The sequence below is a fragment of the Geotrypetes seraphini genome, chromosome 9 (assembly GCF_902459505.1).
Source record: "Geotrypetes seraphini chromosome 9, aGeoSer1.1, whole genome shotgun sequence".
NCBI classification, from domain to species: Eukaryota; Metazoa; Chordata; class Amphibia; order Gymnophiona; family Dermophiidae; genus Geotrypetes; species Geotrypetes seraphini.
This window is the reverse complement of record NC_047092.1, coordinates 189,699,398-189,722,540: the sequence shown is the minus strand read 5'-3', so window position 1 is coordinate 189,722,540 and position 23,143 is coordinate 189,699,398. Positions and strand designations below refer to the sequence as shown.

At 42.4% G+C, this 23,143-nt stretch overlaps 2 protein-coding genes across 6 annotated transcripts in view; both read left to right on the top strand.

Moving 5' to 3' along the window:
* Positions 1–13,475, top strand: part of CHRD (chordin) — a 147,376-nt gene extending 133,901 nt beyond the window's left edge. For 4 of the 5 annotated variants that reach the window (XM_033959255.1, XM_033959253.1, XM_033959252.1 and 1 more), the window contains 4 exons: positions 354–456; positions 3,537–3,688; positions 8,719–8,812; positions 11,177–13,475. In XM_033959255.1, the coding sequence (XP_033815146.1) occupies positions 354–456; positions 3,537–3,688; positions 8,719–8,812; positions 11,177–11,244 (417 nt within the window). In that variant the 3' untranslated portion in view covers positions 11,245–13,475. The remainder of the gene's footprint in view (positions 1–353; positions 457–3,536; positions 3,689–8,718; positions 8,813–11,176) is intronic. The other variant, XM_033959254.1, reaches the window with a different exon arrangement.
* Positions 13,476–18,020: 4,545 nt separating this feature from the next.
* CLCN2 (chloride voltage-gated channel 2) overlaps positions 18,021–23,143 on the top strand; it is a 115,179-nt gene continuing 110,056 nt past the window's right edge. The window contains exon 1 of the mRNA XM_033958753.1: positions 18,021–18,134. Coding sequence (XP_033814644.1) covers positions 18,081–18,134 — 54 coding nt within the window. The 5' untranslated portion in view covers positions 18,021–18,080. The remainder of the gene's footprint in view (positions 18,135–23,143) is intronic.

Sequence of the window (23,143 nt, the reverse complement as noted above, 5' to 3'; positions counted from 1 at the left end):
ATTTTAAAATAAATAAATTCCCAAATTGCAGACCTCCTGAAGGAACTCTCTGTCCTGGTTGATTAAATCGCATTGTAGTGCCTAAGCCCAGATATTCAGCGGTTGAAGACTGGTTAGTGACTAGCCGTTTTCTGACTATCTTGTGTGAGATATCTGGTTAGGTGCCCTTACTCAGCACTAGAGAATGACACGGGGATCCTCGCCAGTGACTGGTTTTTCGATTTCACTGAATTCCATTATGACGCAGACTCAGGCACAGAGCTGCCCTCTCCACACTCAGAAGTGCTCAATTCCTGATAGAAAGAAGATGTTTCTGGAAATCTGAAGCTTTCTCTCTTTTTCTCTCTCTGTAGGGAGCGACAGGAGAAGTCCACTGTGAGAAAGTGCAGTGTCCACAGCTCAGCTGCAGCAATCCAGTCCGTGTCACTCCGTCCGACTGCTGCAAGAAATGCCAGGGTAAGCAGCTGGACCCCTGGAGCTGGTTTCTTTGATTGCTAGATCTATCATGTAACCAGTCATAGCTCTGTAAGAAGGAAGTGGTGATACCATTCATGGCTTTTCTCTTCTCCCCTGCCTGCTCAGCTGATTGCGGGCAGGGAAGAAGTGTTTGGTTTGGTTTTTTTGTAGCAGGCTTGATAGCAGGGGGAAGAGCTATGCTTATTGATTTGCTTTACTGAGTAGGCACCAGGCACAGTTCCTCCCCCTTTTACCAGGGCTTCTCCGCACAAACGGCATGCATATAATGTACACGCTATTGTGCTAAGCTCCAAACATGGTATTTATTACTGTGTTGTTAGAGCTTTGTGCATCCTGTTCTCAGTGCGTTCTTTTCATGGATTCTGTGGCTAGTTGCAAGGGACAGGATTACTGTGGGATGGGTCCCCCAGAGATCACCCCACTCCTGGAGAATGGCTTGGTATTTGTACTGGCATATTTTTTGCTAGAAGAAAGGTTCACAAATAAGTTTGGAGTTTTTTATTGGACTAACTTATTACATCTGTGAGCCTTACCCTAGTGATGGGAAAACTTAATGGAGTCAGTATTAAAGGACATGATAGTGAACATTTCAGAGAGTCGCAAGATCTGAGGCAACATGGCTTTATCAAAGGTGGATCACATCAAGCCAATCGTTTCTTCAATTGGATGGCTAGAGAATTAGATTGAGGGCAGTCACTAGCTGTGATCTATTTGGATTTCTGGGTTAAAAATTGGTCATCTCTCGAAAGAGAAAGATGAACAGTGAAGTTCCTCAGGGACTGGTCCATGAGATGATTCTGTTCACATAGATATGTGAGCATGAGAAACATGACATGAATGCTTGGCAGGTAACCTTGAATGTGAAAAAATGCAGACAGGAATGATGTGCGATTGGAGGTGAGATTCTGATTGTGCTCCTACCAGGAGACAATGAGAGGATATCAAGGTGGAGAAAGTGGGATGCTGAAGTGCACTGAGAAAGGAGGTGGTAGGAAACAGAGGGTAGGGGTGAAGGGCCACTACTCAGACTGGAGGAGGGTCACGAGTGGTGTTCCACAGGGCTCAGTGCTCGGGCTGCTGCTATTTAATATATTCATAAATGATCTAGAAACAGGAACGAAGTGTGAGATAATAAAATTTGCGGACGACACCAAACTATTTAGTGGAGCTCAGACTAAAGAGGACTGCGAAGAATTGAAAGGGACTTGAGCAAACTAGGGGAATGGGCAACGAAATGGCAGATGAAGTTCAACGTTGAGAAATGTAAAGTATTGCATCTGGGAAGCAGAAACCCGAGGTACAACTATACAATGGGAGGGATGTTAGTGAACGAGAGTACCCAAGAAAGGGACTTGCGGGTAATGGTGGACATGACAATGAAGCTAACGGCACAGTGCGCAGCGGCCGCTAAGAGAGCAAATAGAATGCTAGGTATAGTCAAGAAGGGTATTACAACCAGGACGTAAGAAGTTATTCTGCCGCTGTATCGGCAATATTGGTCGCCGTACCTTAAGAAGGATATGGCGTTACTCGAGAGGGTTCAGAGGAGAGCGACACATCTGATAAAAGGGATGGAAAACCTTTCATACACTGAGAGATTGGAGAAACTGGGCCTCTTTTCCCTGGAGAAGAGGAGACTTAGAGGGGATATGATAGAGACTTACAAGATCATGAAGGGCATAGAGAGAGCAGAGGGGGACAGATTCTTCAAACTTTCAAAAAATAAAAGAACAAGAGGGCATTCGGAAAAGTTGAAAGGGGACAGATTCAAAACAAATGCTAGGAAGTTCTTCTATACCCAACGTGTGGTGGACACCTGGAATGCGCTTCCAGAGGACGTAATAGGGCAGAGTACGGTACTGGGGTTTAAGAAAGGATTGGACAATTTGCTGCTGGAAAGGGGAATAGAAGGGTATAAATAGAGGATCACTGCACAGGTCCTGGATCTGTTGGACTGCCGTGTGAGTGTACTGAGACTGGTGCTATTTAACGTATTTATAAATGATCTGGAAACTAGAATGACGAATGAGGTGGTTAATATTTGAGGATGACACTATATTCATCATAGTTGTTAAAATGCATGCAGGCTGTGAAGAATTCCAGGCAGACCTTAGGAAATTGGAAGACTGGGCATCCAAATGGCAGATGAAATTTAATGTGGACAAATGCAAAGTGATGCACATTGGGATGAATAACCCAGATTATAGTTTCCAGATTCTAGGGTTCACCAAGAAAAAGATCTGGGTGTCACTGGAGACAATAAGCTGAAACTTTTTACGTAATGTGTGGCGACAGCCAAAAAAGCAAACAAGATGCTAGGAATTATTAGAAAAGGGGTTTTAAATAAGATTAAGAATATTATAATGCCTCTGTATTGCTCCCTAGTGCAACTTCATCTTGAGTGTTGCATTCAATTCTGGTCATAATATCTCCTAAAAATATAGCGTCACTAAAAAAGTTTCAAAGAAGAATGACCAAGATGATAAAGGGGATGGAACTCCTCTCATATGAGGAAGGACTAAAGAGGTTAGGGCTCTTCAGCCTGGAAAAGAGACGGGAGATAGGATCGAAGTCTACAAAATCCTGAGTGGTTTAGAACGGTTTCCAGTGAATTGTTTTTTTACTCCATCAAAAGTTACAAAGACTAGGGGAAGTTACAGGGAAATAATTTTAAAACCAATAGGAGGAAATATTTTTTCATTCAAAGAATAGTTAAGCTCTAGAACACGTTACCAGAGGATGTAGGAAAGGCAGTAACAAAGCTGGTGTTAAAAAAAGTTTAGACAAGTTCCTGGAGGAAAACTCCATAGTCTGCTTATCCTGGATCGGTAGCATGGAATGTTGCTACTCTTTGGGTTTCTGTCATTACTAAGATGGAAAAATCTTCTGCCTGTTTCTAGCATAAGCAGCATAAAATCTGTTTTACTCTTTGGAATCTTGCCAGGTACTTGTGACCTGGGTTGGCCATTGTTGGAAACTAGATACTGGACTTGATGGACCTTTGGTCTGACCTAGTAGAAGGTCTGGAGTGAACTTTCTCTCTCCCATTATTTCCATAGATGAGAAAAGTGTCCTTGAGCTCTCAGATATGATGCAGTCAGATGCTCCCAGAGCCTGTAAATTTGGGAGACACTGGTATCTGAACAATGAGCGATGGCATCCCTTTGTACCTCCATTTGGAGAAATGAAGTGTGTCTCTTGCTGGTGTATGGTAAGTACTAATCTAATCTAATCTAATGTGCAGTTTCTCAATTGCCCTAGTTCTTGCTCAGGTTCAAGGTGATTTACAGCAAGAGTTCCATATAAAAATGTAGGGGGGGGGGATTTGCAATATCTCAGTAAAAATATGGAAAGACCTTAATACAAAATATACAAGTTCAACAAGCAAAGTACAAGAAGGTTTTTAGTTTCTCCAAAAACTCAGATATCCCACTTCTCTCCTTACAATTTGGAGTAAACTGTTCCAAAGAGAAATTGAGTTGAATTGATACCTAAATCGCCCACCTCTGACAGAAGGAAACCTCTATAGAAGCAGATCTTGAATCCTAGAGGATAAAAGTTGAATCACGGAATAAGAAGAATTAATGTGATAAACTAAACAATCTGTTTTAAAAATAGAATGAGCTTTCACTGGAAGCCAGTGAACTTTCTTGGAGAACAGAGAAATGCTATCATATTTTTTTTAGCCTGCAAACTAATCTTATTGCTGTCATTTGAATCTAATGCAATTTATTTGTTAAACAAAAATTTAGACTAAAGTATGAAGAATTACAATAATCTAGCTGGGAAAGGCGTGCATTTAGATCAATAAAGCAAAATGATCATGGAAACAAGACCTAATTAAATTTGGCTGTCTCAATGTATAAATTGTTTTCTTCCACAGATTAACAATTTGAGGCTCAAATGATAGAAGTCTAAATGACACCAAGAACCTTAGATGTAGTATCAACGTATAAGGCAGTTAGCACCACAGTTGATGAAATAAGTAGAAGAGATTGAATGATGAAACCAAAGCTCTTTGGTCTTGTTTGCTTTTAGATTCAGTCTGAAATTCTTTTATAAGTATAAGAAAGTAAGTAGTATTCCTCATTTTCCAATAAAATAGTTCCCAGACCCCTGAGGTACTCCACAGAAAGATTACCCCATCGATCATTCGGTGGTAATTGTTCCAAAACCACACAACAAAAAGAAGAAAAATCATGTTGCAATTCCATACTGTGAGACACCAGCGATTCCAACATTTTATTTTGCAGACATCCAACGTTTGTGCTCAATAAGTCGAGTTTTCATTTGTCTGGATGTCTGGCTCACATAATACAAACCAAAATAACCATTGTTTATCAGGAGCAGCAGAAAACACAACAATCAAAGCTGAGCTAATTGGAGACCAGAGCTGTGCACAGACACATAATTGGTCCCCACTCCATTTCCATCATATTCATACTGCTCCCTCCCTCTGGGGTTTAGCCATGGGGCAGATCTGGTCGGATGAGGCCTGTGTCAGAGGGAAGGCTTCTGAGTCAGCTTCTGGCAGTAGGTAGCAAGGAACCTCTGCAGGTGATCTGAAGAGAAACAGAAATGCTGCACAGGCTGGGGTGGTGGGAAGGGGGAAAAAGACAGAGTGACTGGGGAGGGATGGTAAGGGAGAGAAAGAGAGAGACTGCTGCACAGGCTGGGGGGATGGGAAGGGAGGGAAAGAAAGAGGCTTGCCCACTTTGGCCTCAGGCCTGCCCAAAATTGGCTGTCTGGCTATGTTACTGCCCTCATTGTGCCCGCACCATCCCCAAAGTTCTCTTTCCCATCCCCGTACCCAACCCACATTTAAAAGATCTTGTAAATTCAAGCTAAGCATAAAATGCATCTTATAACACGTTAAAATTTAATACACAACAATGGGCATAACTGTGTTAAATATGCAAGAAAAACCTATTTAATATGGACTTTAAGAAAAGAATCATTTTATACTATGTAAACAAAATAAACCATCCACAGAGCCAGAATTCAGTTTCATTGTACGTTCTTCAATTGTTCATCCTGAAACTGGAAAAGTTCTGGTTACAGACGTTCCAAGCAGGGAGTAGGCAACATGGGTCAGTTTCGGCCACACATGGGACCTCAGTTTTCAGTAGGTAAGAAGAGATGAGCAGCCTTCTTTGTCCCAACTCAACATGTATCACAGAAGCCGTTTCCTGTCTTTTAAATAAGTCTCAAAATAAATCTACCTCTCGTTTTGGACATTTTGTTGGTGCTTCAGTGATTGACTTGGTAGGCCATGAAATATTATTATTGGGTTTGGATTCCATTGGAATTTCAGGAAGGGTTCCAAGGTTTCCTGAAAAATAGGTCATACCAGGTGGGTAAATGAAAGTGGTGTCCCTCAGGGTTCACCACTCTCATTTACCCACTCTCAAGGTTTATCTCAGGATCTACTGGCAGGCCAGGTTTTCAGGCTATCCACAATGAATATGCATGAGAGAGATTTGCCTGCATTGCCTTCTTGATATGCAAATCTCTCACATGCATGTTCATTGTGGATAGCCTGAAAACCTGGCCTGCCAGTAGATCTCGAGGACCGGACTTGGGCAGCCCTGATTATAGCACCATTGGGTTACTTATTACATAGTTTACAAGTAAAATTCTATATTTACGCAGATGATATTACAATACTTATTCCTTTAACTGTTTTCACAACAGAAGTGTTGAATCAAATTGCTTTCATTCATACACAATCTACATTTAAATTGAAACTTAACCCGGGTAAATCAAAATTCTTCCTTGCTAGCTCTAATGAAAAATTTACTGAAACAATGCTCTTTTTAAATGGTCAAAACTATCCGATAGTTCCCACCTTAAAAATATTAGGTGTTACATTAGAACGCTCTTTATCATTTAAGGCCCATACAGATTTATTGGTTAAAAGATGCTTCATTGTTCTTTGGACCATTAGAAAATATTTTGATTTTATGTCATTTAAAATTTTGGTTCAAACGGCAATTCTTTCAATATTGGACTACTGTAACATTATTTACTTGGGCTCATACAAAAAATCAATCAGTCGATTAAGAATAATACAAAATACAGCAATTCGTTGGATTTTTAATTTGAAAAACCACGATCATATTAGTTTATTAGATTCCTATATAAACATTTTCCACACTATCCAATAAACTTCTTATGTCATTATTAGGCAACTTCCAATCTGTAAACCGTATATACTGATATTCTCCACTATATTCTCTTATCACTTGATTCCCTGATATGTAATTTTCATAATTGAATCCTCTACCACACCATGTAATGTACATGAATCACTGTTATGAAATTTATCTAGATAATCTTTATTACGCAAATCTTTTGGTAATTCCTATAATTTGTATTCCGCCTTGAACAATATATAATGTATAACGTATTCAAAATTAATTTTCCTATGAACTGTTTTCCTACCTTCTTCTACTCTATGTTTATAACCTAACTAATTTATTTTTCTCAAGTACTTTAGCAAGAATGTGAGCCTTTGGGACAGTCAGGGAACTCTAAGTACTCTCTCTTCATCTTAATTAATCTTACTTAATGCATTTCTTCTGTTTCAACTGTAAACCGCTTAGAATTTCACGGTACAGCGGTATATAAGAAATAAAATTATTATTATTATTATTATTTCTATTATCAAAAGCTTTGCTGGTTGCCGGTTGAGGCCAGAGTGTTATTCAAATTTGGTTGCATTTGTTTGAAAGTTTTATTGGGTCTTTCTTCCCATTTTAGATTTCTTACTCTTAAGAAAAACATTCGCAGATCCGGTTGGTTTATATTTTGGGATAGGACTTTGGCATTCCAAGCAGGAGTAATGAATTCATGTTTGAATGCTGTCATTTCCCCATCCCTTACTTATCAATTTCGGAAAGATCTTAAAACGTATTTATTTAAACAATACAAAACACACCATTGATTTTAGTTTTACATTTGTTATTACAGTCAGTTTCTACGATCTTATGATCATTCGTTCAAACAGACTATTTTTATTTATTTCAGTATAATCCATTTGTATTGTGTAATTACTATCTTTTATGTTTTTATAGGGCTGTATTTTGCTATCTAGTATTTTATTCTGAATTGTGTTATTTTCATTTATAATAATTGTTACAAGACTTTGTATTTCTAATTGTTTAGTGTAATTATTATTATTGTGTAAACTGCCATGAACGGATGGTTTGGCGGTATAGAAAAATAAACTATTATTATTGACTGAACTTGACCTACAGCTTGATCTGCTCTCAGCGTTTGCGGTCCTGTTTATGGCACTGTTCCACCATTCTTTTTAACCATTTTTGTAAACGATATTGCTGAGGATCAACTTCAGTTTTTAATGGTTGGAATCTATGAAAGAGTTCGAGATTGAGATTATAACCTGCGCAATTTATCCAGACCTCATCTCGAAATGCTGCTATCATAGTAGTTGTAGTATAATAATTTTATTCTTATATACCATCATACTGAAAAGTTCTAGGCGGTTCACAACAAGGTGAGCTAATACATGGGATACAGATAAAATACAAATTAGAAGAATGGACTTAAAAACAGATAAAGTCAGAAAGCATTTGCAATATAATGCAGGAAATACGGGCATGGCAGGGAAAGAAGAAGTCACTCAGATAAGACTAGCTCAGTGGAGAAAATACTCTGCCAAAACACTTGAAACGAATCAACAAAAGCGGTCTCCCTCGTTGCCAAAATTACTGTACACATGCATCAGTTTTCATCGAGGTGAGCTTCTCTTTCCATTTTTTGTAAGCTGAGGTTTTTCTGAGTCAGGGTGTACATGGGGACACAATCTGGCACCTGTCACCTCCAATCCCCATTAAAGACTTTTTGGTCCCCATTCCTGGGGATTTCCATGGGTTTCCTGATATCCGTCTCTGAGGATTCCAGAATAGCCGAAACAGCTAAAGGCCCTTCAGGTTCCTGTGGAGCTCGTTGAATTCTCTCTGAACCTTTAGGTATTCTAGACTTTCTAATTGGAAAACAATTCACCATTAATTCCAGCTCAAAATATATCAAACGGCATGGAAGTAGGTTGCAAAGTTGCAAGACGAATCCCCTCTCTTTAGTATCACGCAGTCTTTTTCATATACAGCTCCCTCTTGAGAAAATGTTACCTAGTGGAGAAATTGGTTTGTTTAACAGTCTTGCCCTGTCTATAATGTGTATCTGCTTGAGATGATCCTTGTACTCTGATCTCTTTAGGAGGGAGTTACCCAGTGCCAGCGACACGATTGTTCCAATGTGACTTGTAACAGCAACATGAAAGCAGAAAGCAGATGCTGCTCCAAGTGCAAAGGTCAGTGCTTGTGCATGCACATATGTGAAGGTAGGTACATGTGTGCGTGCAGATGACATACAACTCATTCTCCCAATTCAACCAAATGTAACTAGCGATATACAGGACATTTCTCTCAAACGAGATAAAATAAACCAATAGCTCTCTCTTAACATTACTAAAACCAAGGCACTTCTCTTTCCTACTAACGATTATGAAACCCTTACGATCCCTATCTGTATAAAATCAACACCAATCGAATTACATAACATGATTAAACTTGGGGTTAGGATAGACAACAAACTTTCTTTTCACCAACAAATAAGCACAGTCGTTAAGAAATGCTCTTTCAAACTAAAGATGATTTGCTCTATAGCTACTCTTCTTGAACCCCAATCACTAAATTTTCTAATCCATTCCCTAGTGATATCTCATCTAGACTATTGTAATTCCCTTTACCAAGGGATTACTCAAAAGGAGATGAGAAGACTTCAGATTATTATACACAAGAAAAAAAAGTATGACCATGTCACACCGGTACTACAAAATGCCCACCGGCTCCCTGTCAATCATCGGAGAACTTACAAAAATTCTCCTGCTTACATTTAAAACAAGATCTAAACACACACTGGCATTCATTGACCGTCTGCTAATGCCATATTCCCCCTCCAGATCACGTCGTTCGGCCGAACAGAATCTCCTCTCGGTCCCATCAATTCTACGACACCTGGAAAACAATCTTCTCTGTTACAGCTCCAAGCTTATGGAATGCCCTTCCCCATTACCTTAGAAAGTAACTTTCAATCCAACCTTAAAGCTTTTCTATATAAAGATGCTGTCTCTAAATAATTCCTCCTTTCACACTTTGCTCCCTTCAGCATAGACACAGTCTCCCATCCCTATTGTCTCATCCTCTTCTGTTTTCATTTCTTACTATTAGGAAACCAATGTAACTAGTATCTCCTCCCTACCTCTTGTGCCTAGTTTCTCTCCAATGTCTGTATTATCGATACCCTTCGTCAACTATGTTTTGCTTTTCATTTTTTATGTAGATATATCAAAATAAAAATAAACTTGAAACTTGATAAGGTAACTGAGATCACAAGTACCAGACAGCATAAAATCTGTTTACTCTTTGGGAACTTGCCAGGAACTTGTGACCTGGGCTGGCCACTGTTGGAAATAGGATCCTGGGCTTGATGGACCTGCGGTCTGTCCCAGTATAGCAACTCTTATGTTCTTACATTAGGCAAGATCCCAAGGAGAAAAACAGATTTTATGCTGCGTATCCTAGGAATAAGCAATGGATTTCCCCAAGTCATTTTAATAATAGCCTATGGACTTCTCTTTTAAGAAATTATCCAAACCTTTTTTAAACCCCGCTAAGCTAAATGATACATTCTCTGGCAACAAATTCCAGAGTTTAATTACATGTGTGAAGACATATTTTCTCCAGTTTGTTTTAAATCTATTACTTAGTAGCTTCATCGCATGCCCCCTAATCCTAGTATTTTTGGAAAGAGTGAACAAGAGATTCACCTCTACCCTTTCCACTCCCTCAGTATTATATAGACCTCCATCATATGCCCCCTGAGCCATCTCTTCTCCAAGCTGAAGAGCCCTAGCCGCTTTAGCCTTTACTCATAGGGAAGTCATCTCATCCCTTTTATCATTTTCATCGCCCTTCTCTGTACTTTTTCTAATTCTGCTATATCTTTTTTGCACACAGTATTCGAGGTGTGGTCATACTATAGAGCAATACAAGGGCATTACAATATTTTCATCTTTGTTTTCCATTCCTTTCCTGATAATTCCTAACATTCTATTTGCTTTCTTAGCAGCTGCACATTAAGCTGAGGATTTCAATGTATCCTCAACTATGACACCTGGGCATTGACTCCTAATGTGGAACCCTTAACCTCCCTCCCCATTCTCTATTTCTGTAGACAACAGTTTCCTCCTTTCTGTCTCATCAGCTTGCAACCTTGGGGTCATCTTTGACTTCTCTCTCTTTCTCCACTCACATCCAACAAACTGCTAAAGCCTGTCGCTTCTTTGACCTCTCGTTTCCAAGCACACTACCAAAACCCTTATCCACACTCTCATCACCTCTTGCTTAGATTACTGCAACTTGCTTCTCTCAAGTCTTCAACCTCTTTAGTCTTTTTGGATACGAGAGGAATTTCATCCCCTTTATCATTTTGGTTGTAGATCTTTGAAACTTTCCTAATTGCCCTGTAACTTTTATGAGTCTAGATGTAGGTAGGTGTCTCATTGGACATCATTGTCCACAGCACCAGGGGGAGGGGGGATCATACATTTTCTGTGTCTGTCCACTTCATGTCTTTTACTTTTTAAATGTGCCTCTCCGCTTTTTCTGTACAGACAGCTTTTCACATGAAGAACAGGAAAAGTTAAAAGCAGAAGGGAAGAGAGGCAGCTGGAGCCGATGACCTGGTCCCCAAGAGGTTCTTGCGTAAAAGAGAAATGAAGGACTACCCTCCTCCAATGTGAGTGAGGCTTTTATGCCATTTTCCAGCTCTTCCTGAGGGGGGGGTGCTGTGTCTCTGGGGCTGTAAAGTGACTGCATGAACAGACATACTCTGTTAGAAGAGACGCTTTTGAACTGCTGCAGAGAACAGCAGGAAAGAGACCGAAGCCAGAAAAGCAACAGCCTCCAGCACAGAAAGGAAGATCTCCCAAAAATGCAACACTGAATTTCTCAGCTGAAGAGCCCTGCGATTGCTTTCCTCCTGAATTCAAACACGCTTGGAGGAGTCCAATACTTGCGTGTGGAAACGCTTCCAGTGCAAGGCGATGCATCCTGACTCAGCTTCACTCACAGCCCTGCACAGGGACCCCTTGTAGTTTCCTCCTCTGTGAGCCCCTTGCGTGACTCCTGTCTAAGCCCTTTGCAAACCTGTCCATCCCCCAGCCGTGTGGCCTTGCAAACGAGCGCCTTCTTGCACAGATACCTGCAATTCTGCTCTGCAGCTACGGCCTCTGTGTATCCCGATGTGGCTTCCTCTTTTGTTTTCAGGGGCTCTGGACAAGTCACCTAACAGTTCATTGCTCCATGTAAATCGCTTTGGTTGTGTAAACCACACAGAAAAAATGGTATATCAAGTCCCAACCCCTTTATAGTGCCTGCAGACCTTCTGTATTGGATGTTAGGGTTGGTTCTTGTAGTTTAGGAAGCAAATCTTTATTTCAATGTTCATTGGGACCTTTACTTATGTGTGTGGTGTGTTCATGCTTGAAGACAATATTATTGCATTGTAATAGAGTGTATTGCGCAATCTCTGTGTTAAGTGATTCAGACACACATGCAGAGTCTCTGTGCTCCGTGTGAGAGATGTATGTACATTAGAAAGAGCCAGGGAGTGTATATGGGGACAAGTACACACTCAAACTAGCATCCTATAGGGGTATCCTCTATAGGATGCAGTAAATTCCCCCAAAGGGCTCTCCACCTTCAGCATTCATCACTCCCCCACCCTGCCCCTTTAGGGGGCACTTTCCTCCACAGAGACAACTCTCTCTCCCCTCCCCTGGACATGCTTTAGGAGGGCCACCATCAATTCCTTTTCAAAAAGGGTAGACTAATCCTTTCCTGGTCATACCCATCAGGCTGCATAGACTTGTAGGTACTGTTTTTCCAAAGGAAACAACAACTACAACTCCCAGAATGCAATAGGATAAACCAGGCCCAACTCAAGATGTCCTTTCTGACAGAAATTGTTGGCTGTACTGGGGAAAAAACGAGGAGGACCACAATCCTTTGTAAGATGACCTTAAGGGTTTGATGGGGGAAAACCTCTGCAGAATAACTTAAGGGTTGAATGAGAAAAAGAAAGAACCGACTGGCATGTCAAAGTCTAGAGGGGAGAAGCAGTGGAGCAAGGAGGTATAAGGGAGGGGAAGGGAAGGAATAACCATCCCCTTGATGACTTTGGGGAGGGGAGACATAACACCCCTCATCATGAGAAAAGGTGGAAAAGCCCCCACTTGCAGGACAACATGGAGGAAGAGAGAAGGTAAACCCATACCCTACAGAGCAGCCTAAGGAGGGAGAGGATATAGCCCCCTATAGGGCAGTCTGGGGGAGGGGAGATATAAAGGTTCCAACAGGGCAACATGGGGAAGAAAGGAGGCTGATTTGTGGAGGAGGAGAGGAACAGGAAACAATAACGATCACCCTCCCCGCTATACAACTTGGAGAGGGAAAGGTAGGGTAACCTGGGTTAGGGGAGGTGTAAAGGTGCTCACATGCAGGGAGGAGAAGAGATAAATGTTGCCCCTAAATAGAGCAATGGGAAGGAAAAGGTTTAATACCTCTCACCGCCAGGCAGTCTGGGGAAGAGAGATGTAAAGGCCCCACTTGCAGGGCAGCATGACAGAGGGTAAAACCATAGTCCCACAGGGCACCCTGAGGAGGAAGATTGTGATGTAGTGGCCTTTGTTCATTTCTTTTCTTGCCCACGTTTGACTCTTTGATTTTTTTCTGTGTGAGTTGAAAGATTAATTATTGAAGAGTGTATTTATTGAAGCTGAAATAAAAGCCAGTGAAAGGGAGAAAGTCTTGTATCGATGGTGTCTCTCAAGTACTCTGCCATTAGAACATAAGACTCGCCATAGTGGGACAGACTGAAGGTCTCTATCATATCTTCCCTCTCCCACCTTTCCTCCAAAGTAGACAGATTGAGATCTTTAAATCTGTCCCCATACACCTTATGACGAAGACCACACACCATTTTGGTAGCCTTCCTCTGGACCGACTCCATCCTTTTTATATCTTTTTGAAGGTACACAATATTTTACATGAGGTCTCACCAAAGTCTTATACAGGGGTATCAATACCTCCTTTTTCCTACTGGCCATACCTCTCCCTATGCAATCTCGCATCCTAGCTACCTGTTTGGCCACCTTAAGATCATCATATACAATCACACTTTATGAGTGTTGGGAGCAGCACAGAGCATTCAACATGGCAGCCTGCACTAAGAACCACTATCATAGTTTTGTAAAAAGGGGGAGGGGGGGAGATAAACTAAGAAATGGGAAAATTGATCAGATATTCAGATGTCATCTCTCTCTAGAGCACCTGTAAACAAGGCAGACTAATTCAAATTCAATGCAAGCCAATCAAAACCCTTTCGTATTTGTGCAATTTAAACATGTCTACAGATTTTGTTTTAAATACATTTGTATTGACACCTGAATAAAGAGCATTGAAGTAATCTAAATAAGGGAGAATCATAACCTGAATTAATGGATCGCAATTGATGGATTTTATCAAATATTTCTTTATAATTTATCTGACAATTCAGAGATGATGACATTCTAGGTGTTGACTCTATTGGTGATGAAAGATCAGAAGACAGGGAAAGTCAAGAATTACTAAACCATAAAACCTTTGTATTATCACAACTCACTTTTAAATAAGAGGGAACACGAACTGCAAAGCTCCTGATACTCTCTTGAGTTTTCAGAAAAGTTAAAACCTTATCATTCAAAATAGACATCTATCATGAACGAGAGAGTGAAATGACACTCAGATACAGATGTTAAAAAAGCAACAAACCTTCCCTGAATCAATTGATACCCCAGTCCTGAAATACCGAGTTCGGAAACTTCAGATAACAGGAAAATTGATCTACTTGGAGAGTGTTAAACACAGCAGATAAATCAAATTATAAAAGAACAATTTATTAATTTTGACATAACGATCTCTCTTCCTTCTGTACTAAAATAACTTTTGACCCCTGTTTAAAAAGGATTGAGCGCATCTCTGATTTCCAAATAATCTGCGATCTGTAATGCAGCTAATGATTCCATAAGCTTTGCATCACTGTGTCAGTCCTAAAGCCGGTTGGGAAGACCACATCCAAATGATGCCCTTTGGGAATAAGAGTAAGACATTTGGGAGAGCCAAAACATGAGCACTAAACCAATGTTTTATAACGGCCAAATTGTGTGAAAGCCAAACTAGAATTCTAGATTGTCGGCAAAGACCCGCCTATACGTTGGAGTGACTCTGTGGCATGCAGAGCTGCTCACGCTGCCAGTCTGCTAAAATGGTTGGCATGCCCACTGTAGTTCTGAGCTGTAGGATAAGTTAGGCTATGCATAAGTTACCAAGGGGACAAGGGAAAGGGATTTCATTTACTGCTTTCTCGATTTACAATGTTTATCAACATTTTTGACCGCACTTCAATTTAGCAACAGCACAGTTTAGAAATTAAAAAAAGAAGAATAAAATGTTGCTAAAAATTTGTATTGATGGAGGTGAAGCTGTGGATGCCAATGCTATCAAAGACTCATCCATGCAGCCATGGCAGCTTTTAGGGGACAAGTTAATCCTTGGTTATAACTTGAAGAAGAAAATTGACCAAAAACATCGTAAACTGTGTCATAAGATGCTTCCACCTGAGATTCAGTATCTGACCAAACTGGGTGTCAACCTCTGGCATGAAGGTCTTTGCTGACGGAGTTAGTCTGCTGAATCCTGAAGATGTGATTGTTAAGCGAAAAGCATCTGGAGGCTGTGGTGTTGGACATTTAAAAGGAGTCCAAACAATGAGGCCATTTTTTGTCTTCAATCTTCCACCAATATCAACATCATCTTCTTTCAAGTGGCTGCTGCTTCAAAAAATATTTGATTGGATGTCCCATTCTTAGAAATAAAAGGCAGATCGATTGAAATAATAAAAAGAGAAAGGAACGCAAAATTGATTAAAGTCTAAATTGTCTAAATAGTTGCCCAAGAGAAGACCCTATCCCAATATTTTCATGGAAAAGCTAGACCAAAGAGATGGGTCTTAGCCATTGATCTGAATCTTACTTAAGAAAGCTCAAAGCGAATCACAAGTGGAAGAGAATGCCATAAACTAGGAACAGATGCAAAAAAAGCAGAGTTACGCGTTGAAGCCAATCGCACCAAATGAACCAGAGGCAAAGCCATTTGATGAGCAGATGCCGAACGCAAATTATGAGTAGGCCTGCAAGGAACAAATCAGATTGACCGGATTGTAGTGCTTTAAAGGTAAGATGAAATTTCATAGGTAGCCAATGGTACTCCTTTACAATAGGAGCAATATGGACATATTCTGTATAGTTTGCAATTTCTTAATAGTCAAGCTTTGAAGCATAAATGAAGACTCAAAACACAGTTTATCAATATAAGCGTGGATAGAACGAATCCTGTGTAAAGAAAAGAAGCAGGATTTCACGACCGATGAAATTTGCAGAGTCCAAACGAACACCGAAATATTTCAAATGATTTGATAGTTTAATAGGTTGGGAACCTGGAGCAATGCAGCATTTATCTTTCTCTGTTTTGGGTGCAGGTCCTTTGGTACTTCCCCCCCCCCCCCCTCAGGCTCTCCCCTTTCTTTTCTGCAGGGGTGTTGGGTGACATGTTATTGCTTTGAGTCCGTCTATGAGTACAACAGCCCAAAAGCAAACCTTTCCTGGGAGGCGACTCTGCATTTGTTTTCCAAAGCTCTTTTGGACTTCTCTGCCCTGCAGTGAGGAAGGTGAAGTCCCAGGTTGCTGCTCTTGATTTATTTCTCCTCTTTCTGAAAGCCTTTGAGCTGCTAGTGAAAGGCTTTGCTACTTCTTTTTTGTAACACTTGAGACTTAGGGAGCTTCCAACAGGCCTGGAGCCCCTGTAGCATGGGGGTGCAGGGCAATAATCCTTTTTCAGCTCTCAGCTGGGGAAGAAGAGAAGGGAGGGCTTAGAGTAGACCTATTCTGTCTGAACCTTGGATCTGGGGTGTTGCACCTCAAAACACTGTTCAGGAGAAGCCTGTGCACCTTGAGGGGTAATTAGGCTGGGGCTACCCAATGTGCTGTGTACAGATTCTAGCAAAAGCTGAGGCCTAGCTAAGGTCCTGGCTGGGACACCCACAGGCTAAAGTATGAAAAGTGCATGGAAGGAATGTGCATACAAAGGGGCTTTGTGTGGCTGAAGTTAGAGGCCTTCCACGCGTGAGCAAGAGCTGTAGACAGTTTACAAACAAGGAGCCTGGAACTGAGAGACAAGGGGGAGAGGAGGGGACCCTGCTCAATCACAATCAGCTCTAGGGGAGAGGGGATGAGATACCGCAAAATCAGCATCACCAGCAGGGGAAGGGGAGGGAATGGACCCCACACACTGCAGCATCAGTACCAGGAGAAGGAGGAAGGGAAGGGTCCCTGCACAATTAGCATCACCAGCAGGGGAAGGGGAGAGAATAGACCCCACACACTGCAGCATCAGTACTAGGGGGAGGAGGGGAGGGTAAGACCCCACACAACCACAGCAGCATCAGTACCAGGGGAAGGAGGGAGGGGACCCTGCACAATTAGCATCACCAGCAGGGGAAGGGGAGAAAATAGACCCCACACACTGCAGCATCAATACTAGGGGAAGGAGGGGAGGGTAGAGACCCCACACAACCACAGCAGCATCAGTACTAGGGGAAGGAGGAAGGGAAGGGTCCCTGCACAATTAGCATCACCAGCAGGGGAAGGGGAGGGAATGGACCCCACACACTGCAGCATCAGTACCAGGAGAAGGAGGAAGGGAAGGGTCCCTGCACAATTAGCATCACCAGCAGGGGAAGGGGAGAAAATAGACCCCCACACACTGCAGCATCAGTACTAGGGGAAGGAGGGGAGGGTAGAGACCCCACACAACAACAGCAGCAGCAGCAGCAGGGGAAGGGGAGGGAATTGACCCCACACACTGCAGCATCAGTACTAGGGGGAGGAGGGGAGGGTAGAGACCCGACACAACCACAGCAGCATCAGTACTAGGGGAAGGAGGAAGGGAAGGGTCCCTGCACAATTAGCATCACCAGCAGGGGAAGGGGAGAGAATAGACCCCACACACTGCAGCATCAGTACTAGGGGGAGGAGGGGAGGGTAGAGACCCCACACAACAGAAGCAACAGCAGGGGAAGCATCAGTACCAGGAGAACGTACAGCGCTGCGTATGTCTAGTAGCGCTATAGAAAAGCATCAGCACTAGGAACGGGAAGGAGGGGCTGCAACACGGTCGAGCCTTGTCCTGAGGAGGCGGAGCCTGGAAGGGGCGGGACCAAGCGCTGCAGAGGCTTAGCGCAGTGAGGCGGGGCGGGGCAGGGCGGGGCGAGTCTCCGGGAGGCGGGTCCAGGGAGGCTTGGAGCTTCGAGGAGCTAGACCGGCACTGCGGGGCGGAGCCAAGCACCGGGGAGGGGGCGTGGCCGGACTGGGCTAAGCTGAGCTAAGGGCTGCGGTCGGAGAGTCCGAAAGAGCCGCAGCCATGGACGGAGGGGACGGGACAGAGCAGCGGGCGCTGCAGTACCAGCAGACCCTGGTGAGTGGGAAGGACGGGAAAGAGGTGAAGCTGCAGAGCCTAAGAGAGAGAGAGACAGCCAGAGAATGCTATGCAGACCCTGAGAGAGACTGTCGGAGACTCAGGTGCAAAACTGAGAGACAGATCCAGGGACCCTGTGAGACAACCAGTGAAGGCTTGTGCCAACCTTTCTTGAATTCCGATACAGTTTTCATCTCCACAAATCCCCCCACCACCCTTTCCATGAAGAGTTTGTCCCCATTTCACCTCCTCTTTCCAGAGCTTCCTATCAATGGAAGAGACTCACCTTCTGTGTAAGGTATTTAAACATCTCTTTCGTATCGAGTACAAGTGGATCGATTTTTCACTCCGCAAAAATTAGAAAGACTAGGGGACACTTGATGAAGTTACAGGGAAATACTTTTAAAACCAATTGGAGGAAATTTTTTTTCCACTCAGAGAATAGTTAAGCTCTGGAGCCAGAGGATGTGGTAGGAGCGGACAGTGTAACTGGTTTTAAGAAAGGTTTGGACAAGTTCCTGGAGGAAAAGTCCATAGTCTGTTATTGAGAAAGACACTGCTTGCCCTGGATCGATAGCATAGAATCTCGCTACTCTTTGGGGATTCCACATGGAATGTTGCTACTCTTTGGGGATTCCACATGGAATGTTGCTACTCTTTGGGGATTCCACATGGAATGTTGCTACTCTTTGGGGATTCCACATGGAATCTCGCTACTCTTTGGGGATTCCACATGGAATGTTGCTACTCTTTGGGGATTCCACATGGAATCTCGCTACTCTTTGGGGATTCCACATGGAATGTTGCTACTCTTTGGGGATTCCACATGGAATGTTGCTACTCTTTGGGGATTCCACATGGAATGTTGCTACTCTTTGGAGATTCCACATGGAATGTTGCTACACTGGGGATTCCACATGGAATGTTGCTACTCCTTGGAGATTCCACATGGAATGTTGCTACTCTTTGGGGATTCCACATGGAATCTCGCTACTCTTTGGGGATTCCACATGGAATCTCGCTACTCTTTGGGGATTCCACATGGAATCTCGCTACTCTTTGGGGATTCCACATGGAATGTTGCTACTCTTTGGGGATTCCACATGGAATGTTGCTACTCTTTGGGGATTCCACATGGAATCTCGCTACTCTTTGGGGATTCCACATGGAATGTTGCTACTCTTTGGGGATTCCACATGGAATGTTGCTACTCTTTGGGGATTCCACATGGAATGTTGCTACTCTTTGGGGATTCCACATGGAATCTCGCTACTCTTTGGGGATTCCACATGGAATGTTGCTACTCTTTGGGGATTCCACATGGAATCTCGCTACTCTTTGGGGATTCCACATGGAATGTTGCTACTCTTTGGGGATTCCACATGGAATGTTGCTACTCTTTGGGGATTCCACATGGAATGTTGCTACTCTTTGGGGATTCCACATGGAATGTTGCTACTCTTTGGGGATTCCACATGGAATCTCGCTACTCTTTGGGGATTCCACATGGAATGTTGCTACTCTTTGGGGATTCCACATGGAATGTTGCTACTCTTTGGGGATTCCACATGGAATGTTGCTACTCTTTGGGGATTCCACATGGAATCTCGCTACTCTTTGGGGATTCCACATGGAATCTCGCTACTCTTTGGGGATTCCACATGGAATGTTGCTACTCTTTGGGGATTCCACATGGAATGTTGCTACTCTTTGGGGATTCCACATGGAATCTCGCTACTCTTTGGGGATTCCACATGGAATGTTGCTACTCTTTGGGGATTCCACATGGAATCTCGCTACTCTTTGGGGATTCCACATGGAATGTTGCTACTCCTTGGGTTTTGGCCAGGTACTAGGGACCTGGGCTTGATGGACCATTGGTCTAACCCAGTAAAGCTATTCTTATCATATGATATCTCCCCTCTCCCACCTTTCTTCTAAATATTGCATATTCAGAGCTTTAAATCTGTCCCCACATATTTTATGACAGAAGCATAGAAAAATGAAGGCAGATAAAGACCATATATAACCTCTCTAGTCTGCCAAACATGTCATCCACTACCCTCTCCTTTCCCTTAGAGCAGGGGTGTCCAATGTCGGTCCTCGAGGGCCGCAATCCAGTCGGGTTTTCAGGATTTCCCCAATGAATATGCATTGAAAGCAGTGCATGCACATAGATCTCATGCATATTCATTGGGGAAATCCTGAAAACCCGACTGGATTCCGGCCCTCGAGGACCGACATTGGACACCCCTGATTGGTCCAAGTTTTCTTGAATTCAGACCCAGTCTTTGTCTCCAGCACCTCTACCAGGAAACTATTCCACACTTCTACCAACCTTTCTGTCAAAAAGTATTTCCTTTGATCACATCTTAACCTCATTCTATGCCTTCTCATTCTGAGCTTCTTTTCAAATGAAGAGACTCTTGCACATTTATGCCACATAGGTATTTCAATGTCTCTATTAGATCTCCCCCAAAGTATACAGATTGAGATTTTTAAGTCTGTCCCCGTATACCTTATAACAAAGACCACACACCATTTTAGTAGCCTTCCTCTGGACTGACTCCATCCTTTTTATAACTTTTTGAAAGTGCGGTCTCCAGAATTGTACACAATATTCTCAATGAGGTCTCACCAGAGTCTCCCTTAGGGGCATCGATACCTCCTTTTTCCTCTCCCTATGCACCCAAACATCCTTTTAGCTTTTGTCATCATCTTTTCAACCTGTTTGGCCACCTTAAGATCATCACATGCAATTACACCCAAGTCCCATTCCTCTTTCATGCACAAAAGTTCTTCACCCCCTAAACTGTACCATTCCCTTGGGTTTTTGCAGCCCAAATGCATGACCTTGCATTTCTTAGCATTAAATCTTAGCTACCCAATTTCAGAACATTCCTCAAGCTTCACTAGGTCCTTTCTCATATTTTCAACACTATCAGGGATGTCTACACTATTGTAGAATTTTAGATCTTCTGTAAAGAGGAATATCTTTTGTCTCCAAACCATAAGCCATAATCATACGCCTACTTGAACACAAACCAAGTTATCTGTGTCATGAACCCTAATGAAATAATATAATTCCTAGATATGGCCAGGCTCTTCTAAATTGTAAATTGCATTGGACTCCTTCTGGGGCATATTAACGATTCATAAAAACTCATGTAATGTAATGTAATCTTACCAGACAGCCCTTCAGCAATATCATATATTAAACGAGAAAATCTATATTTCTGCCCCTAAAGAATGACGTAATCAGCTCAAAAGGCTGAAGGTAGATATTAGGTAATGGTGTGAATCGAGTACCTGACTCTAGCGGTCTCCGTGTAAATCAGGCTTCCTAGTGTTGACCTGCTCTATCTAACCCTCTGAGCTGCTTCCACAGCGTTATGGGAAGAGCTCTAATGACAAGAAAGTGTTATATGTTCTTCCCAAAAATTCCTCAAATTGAACCAAGATTCCTTTTGGATTATCTTCCCTAATACCAGGAGATTAGATATTGTGCAGAAGGAGAGAGTGCCAAACTTCATCTCAAATGAGCCTTTGGCAGAACTTCCTAGTGGCCCAGTGAACCTGAGGCAACCCTGCTTTCCGCAAAATCCCCTAACTGATGCTGCCATCTTGAAATATGTTGGTATCTCCCCCTGATCCATAGCAGAGCATCTTTCCACACCTGTAGGGCATCTTAACACAGTTCTTTGAAAGAATATAAGAATTGTCATACTGTGACGCACCAAAGGTCCATCAAGCCCAGGTCCCAAGTACCAGGGAAAACCCAAATACTAGCAACATTCCAGAGCTGAGATTGTGATGTCATACTGTCTCATTCCACCAATGCCTAAGAGCCAACCTCATCAGTGATGTCACAAAGGCTTGACTGTCCTAGAATTACCTCACATAAGAACATAAGAGTTGCCATATTGGGACAGACCAAAGGTCCATCAAGCCTGGTGTCCTGTTTCCAACAGTAGCCAACCCAGGTCCCAAGTACCAGGGAGAAACCCAAATACTAGCAACATTCCAGAGCTGAGATTGTGATGTCATACTGTCTCATTCCACCAATGCCTAAGAGCCAACCTCATCAGTGATGTCACAAAGGCTTGACTGTCCTATAATTACCTCACATAAGAACATAAGAGTTGCCATATTGGGACAGACCAAATGTCCATCAAGCCCGGTATCCTGTTTCCACCAGGTCCAAGTAGAATAAGCAGTAGATGTCCCTAAGCCAAACCTTTTTTAAACTCCGCAAAGCTAACTGATTTCACTACATTCTCTGGCAACAAATTCCAGAGTTTAATTACACGTGTGAAGAAATATTTTCTCCAGTTTGTTTTAAATCTATTACTTAGTAGCTTCATCGGATGCCCCCTAATCCTAGTATTTTTGGAAAGACTGAACAAGCAATTTATATCTACCCTTTCCACTCCCTCAGTATTTTATAGACCTCCATCATATGCCCCCTGAGCCATCTCTTCTCCAAACTGAAGAGCCTTTAGCCTTTCCTTATAGGGAAGTTGTCCCATCCCTTTTATCATTTTCGTCACCTTTCTCTGTACCTTTTCTAATTCTGCAACCAGAATTGCACACAGTATTTGAGGTGTGACCATAACATAGAAGATACAAGGGCATTATAACATTTTCATCTTTGTTTTCCATTCCTTTCCTGATCATTCCTAACATTCTATTTGCTTTCTTAGCCACCGCCATGCATTGAGCTGAGGGTTTCAATGTATCCTCAACGATGACACCTAGATTCTTTTCTTGGGCACTGACTCCTAACGTAGAACCCAGCATCACATAGCTGTAGTTTGGGTTCCTATTTTCCACATCCATCACTTTGCACTTTTGCATATTAAACATCATCTGCCATTTTGACACCCAGTCTCCCAATCTCACCAGGTCCTCGCGCAATTTTTCACAATCCTCTTGCAATTTAACAACTTTGAACAACTTTGTGCCATCAGCAAATTTAATTATTTCACTAGTTATCTCTAGATCATTGA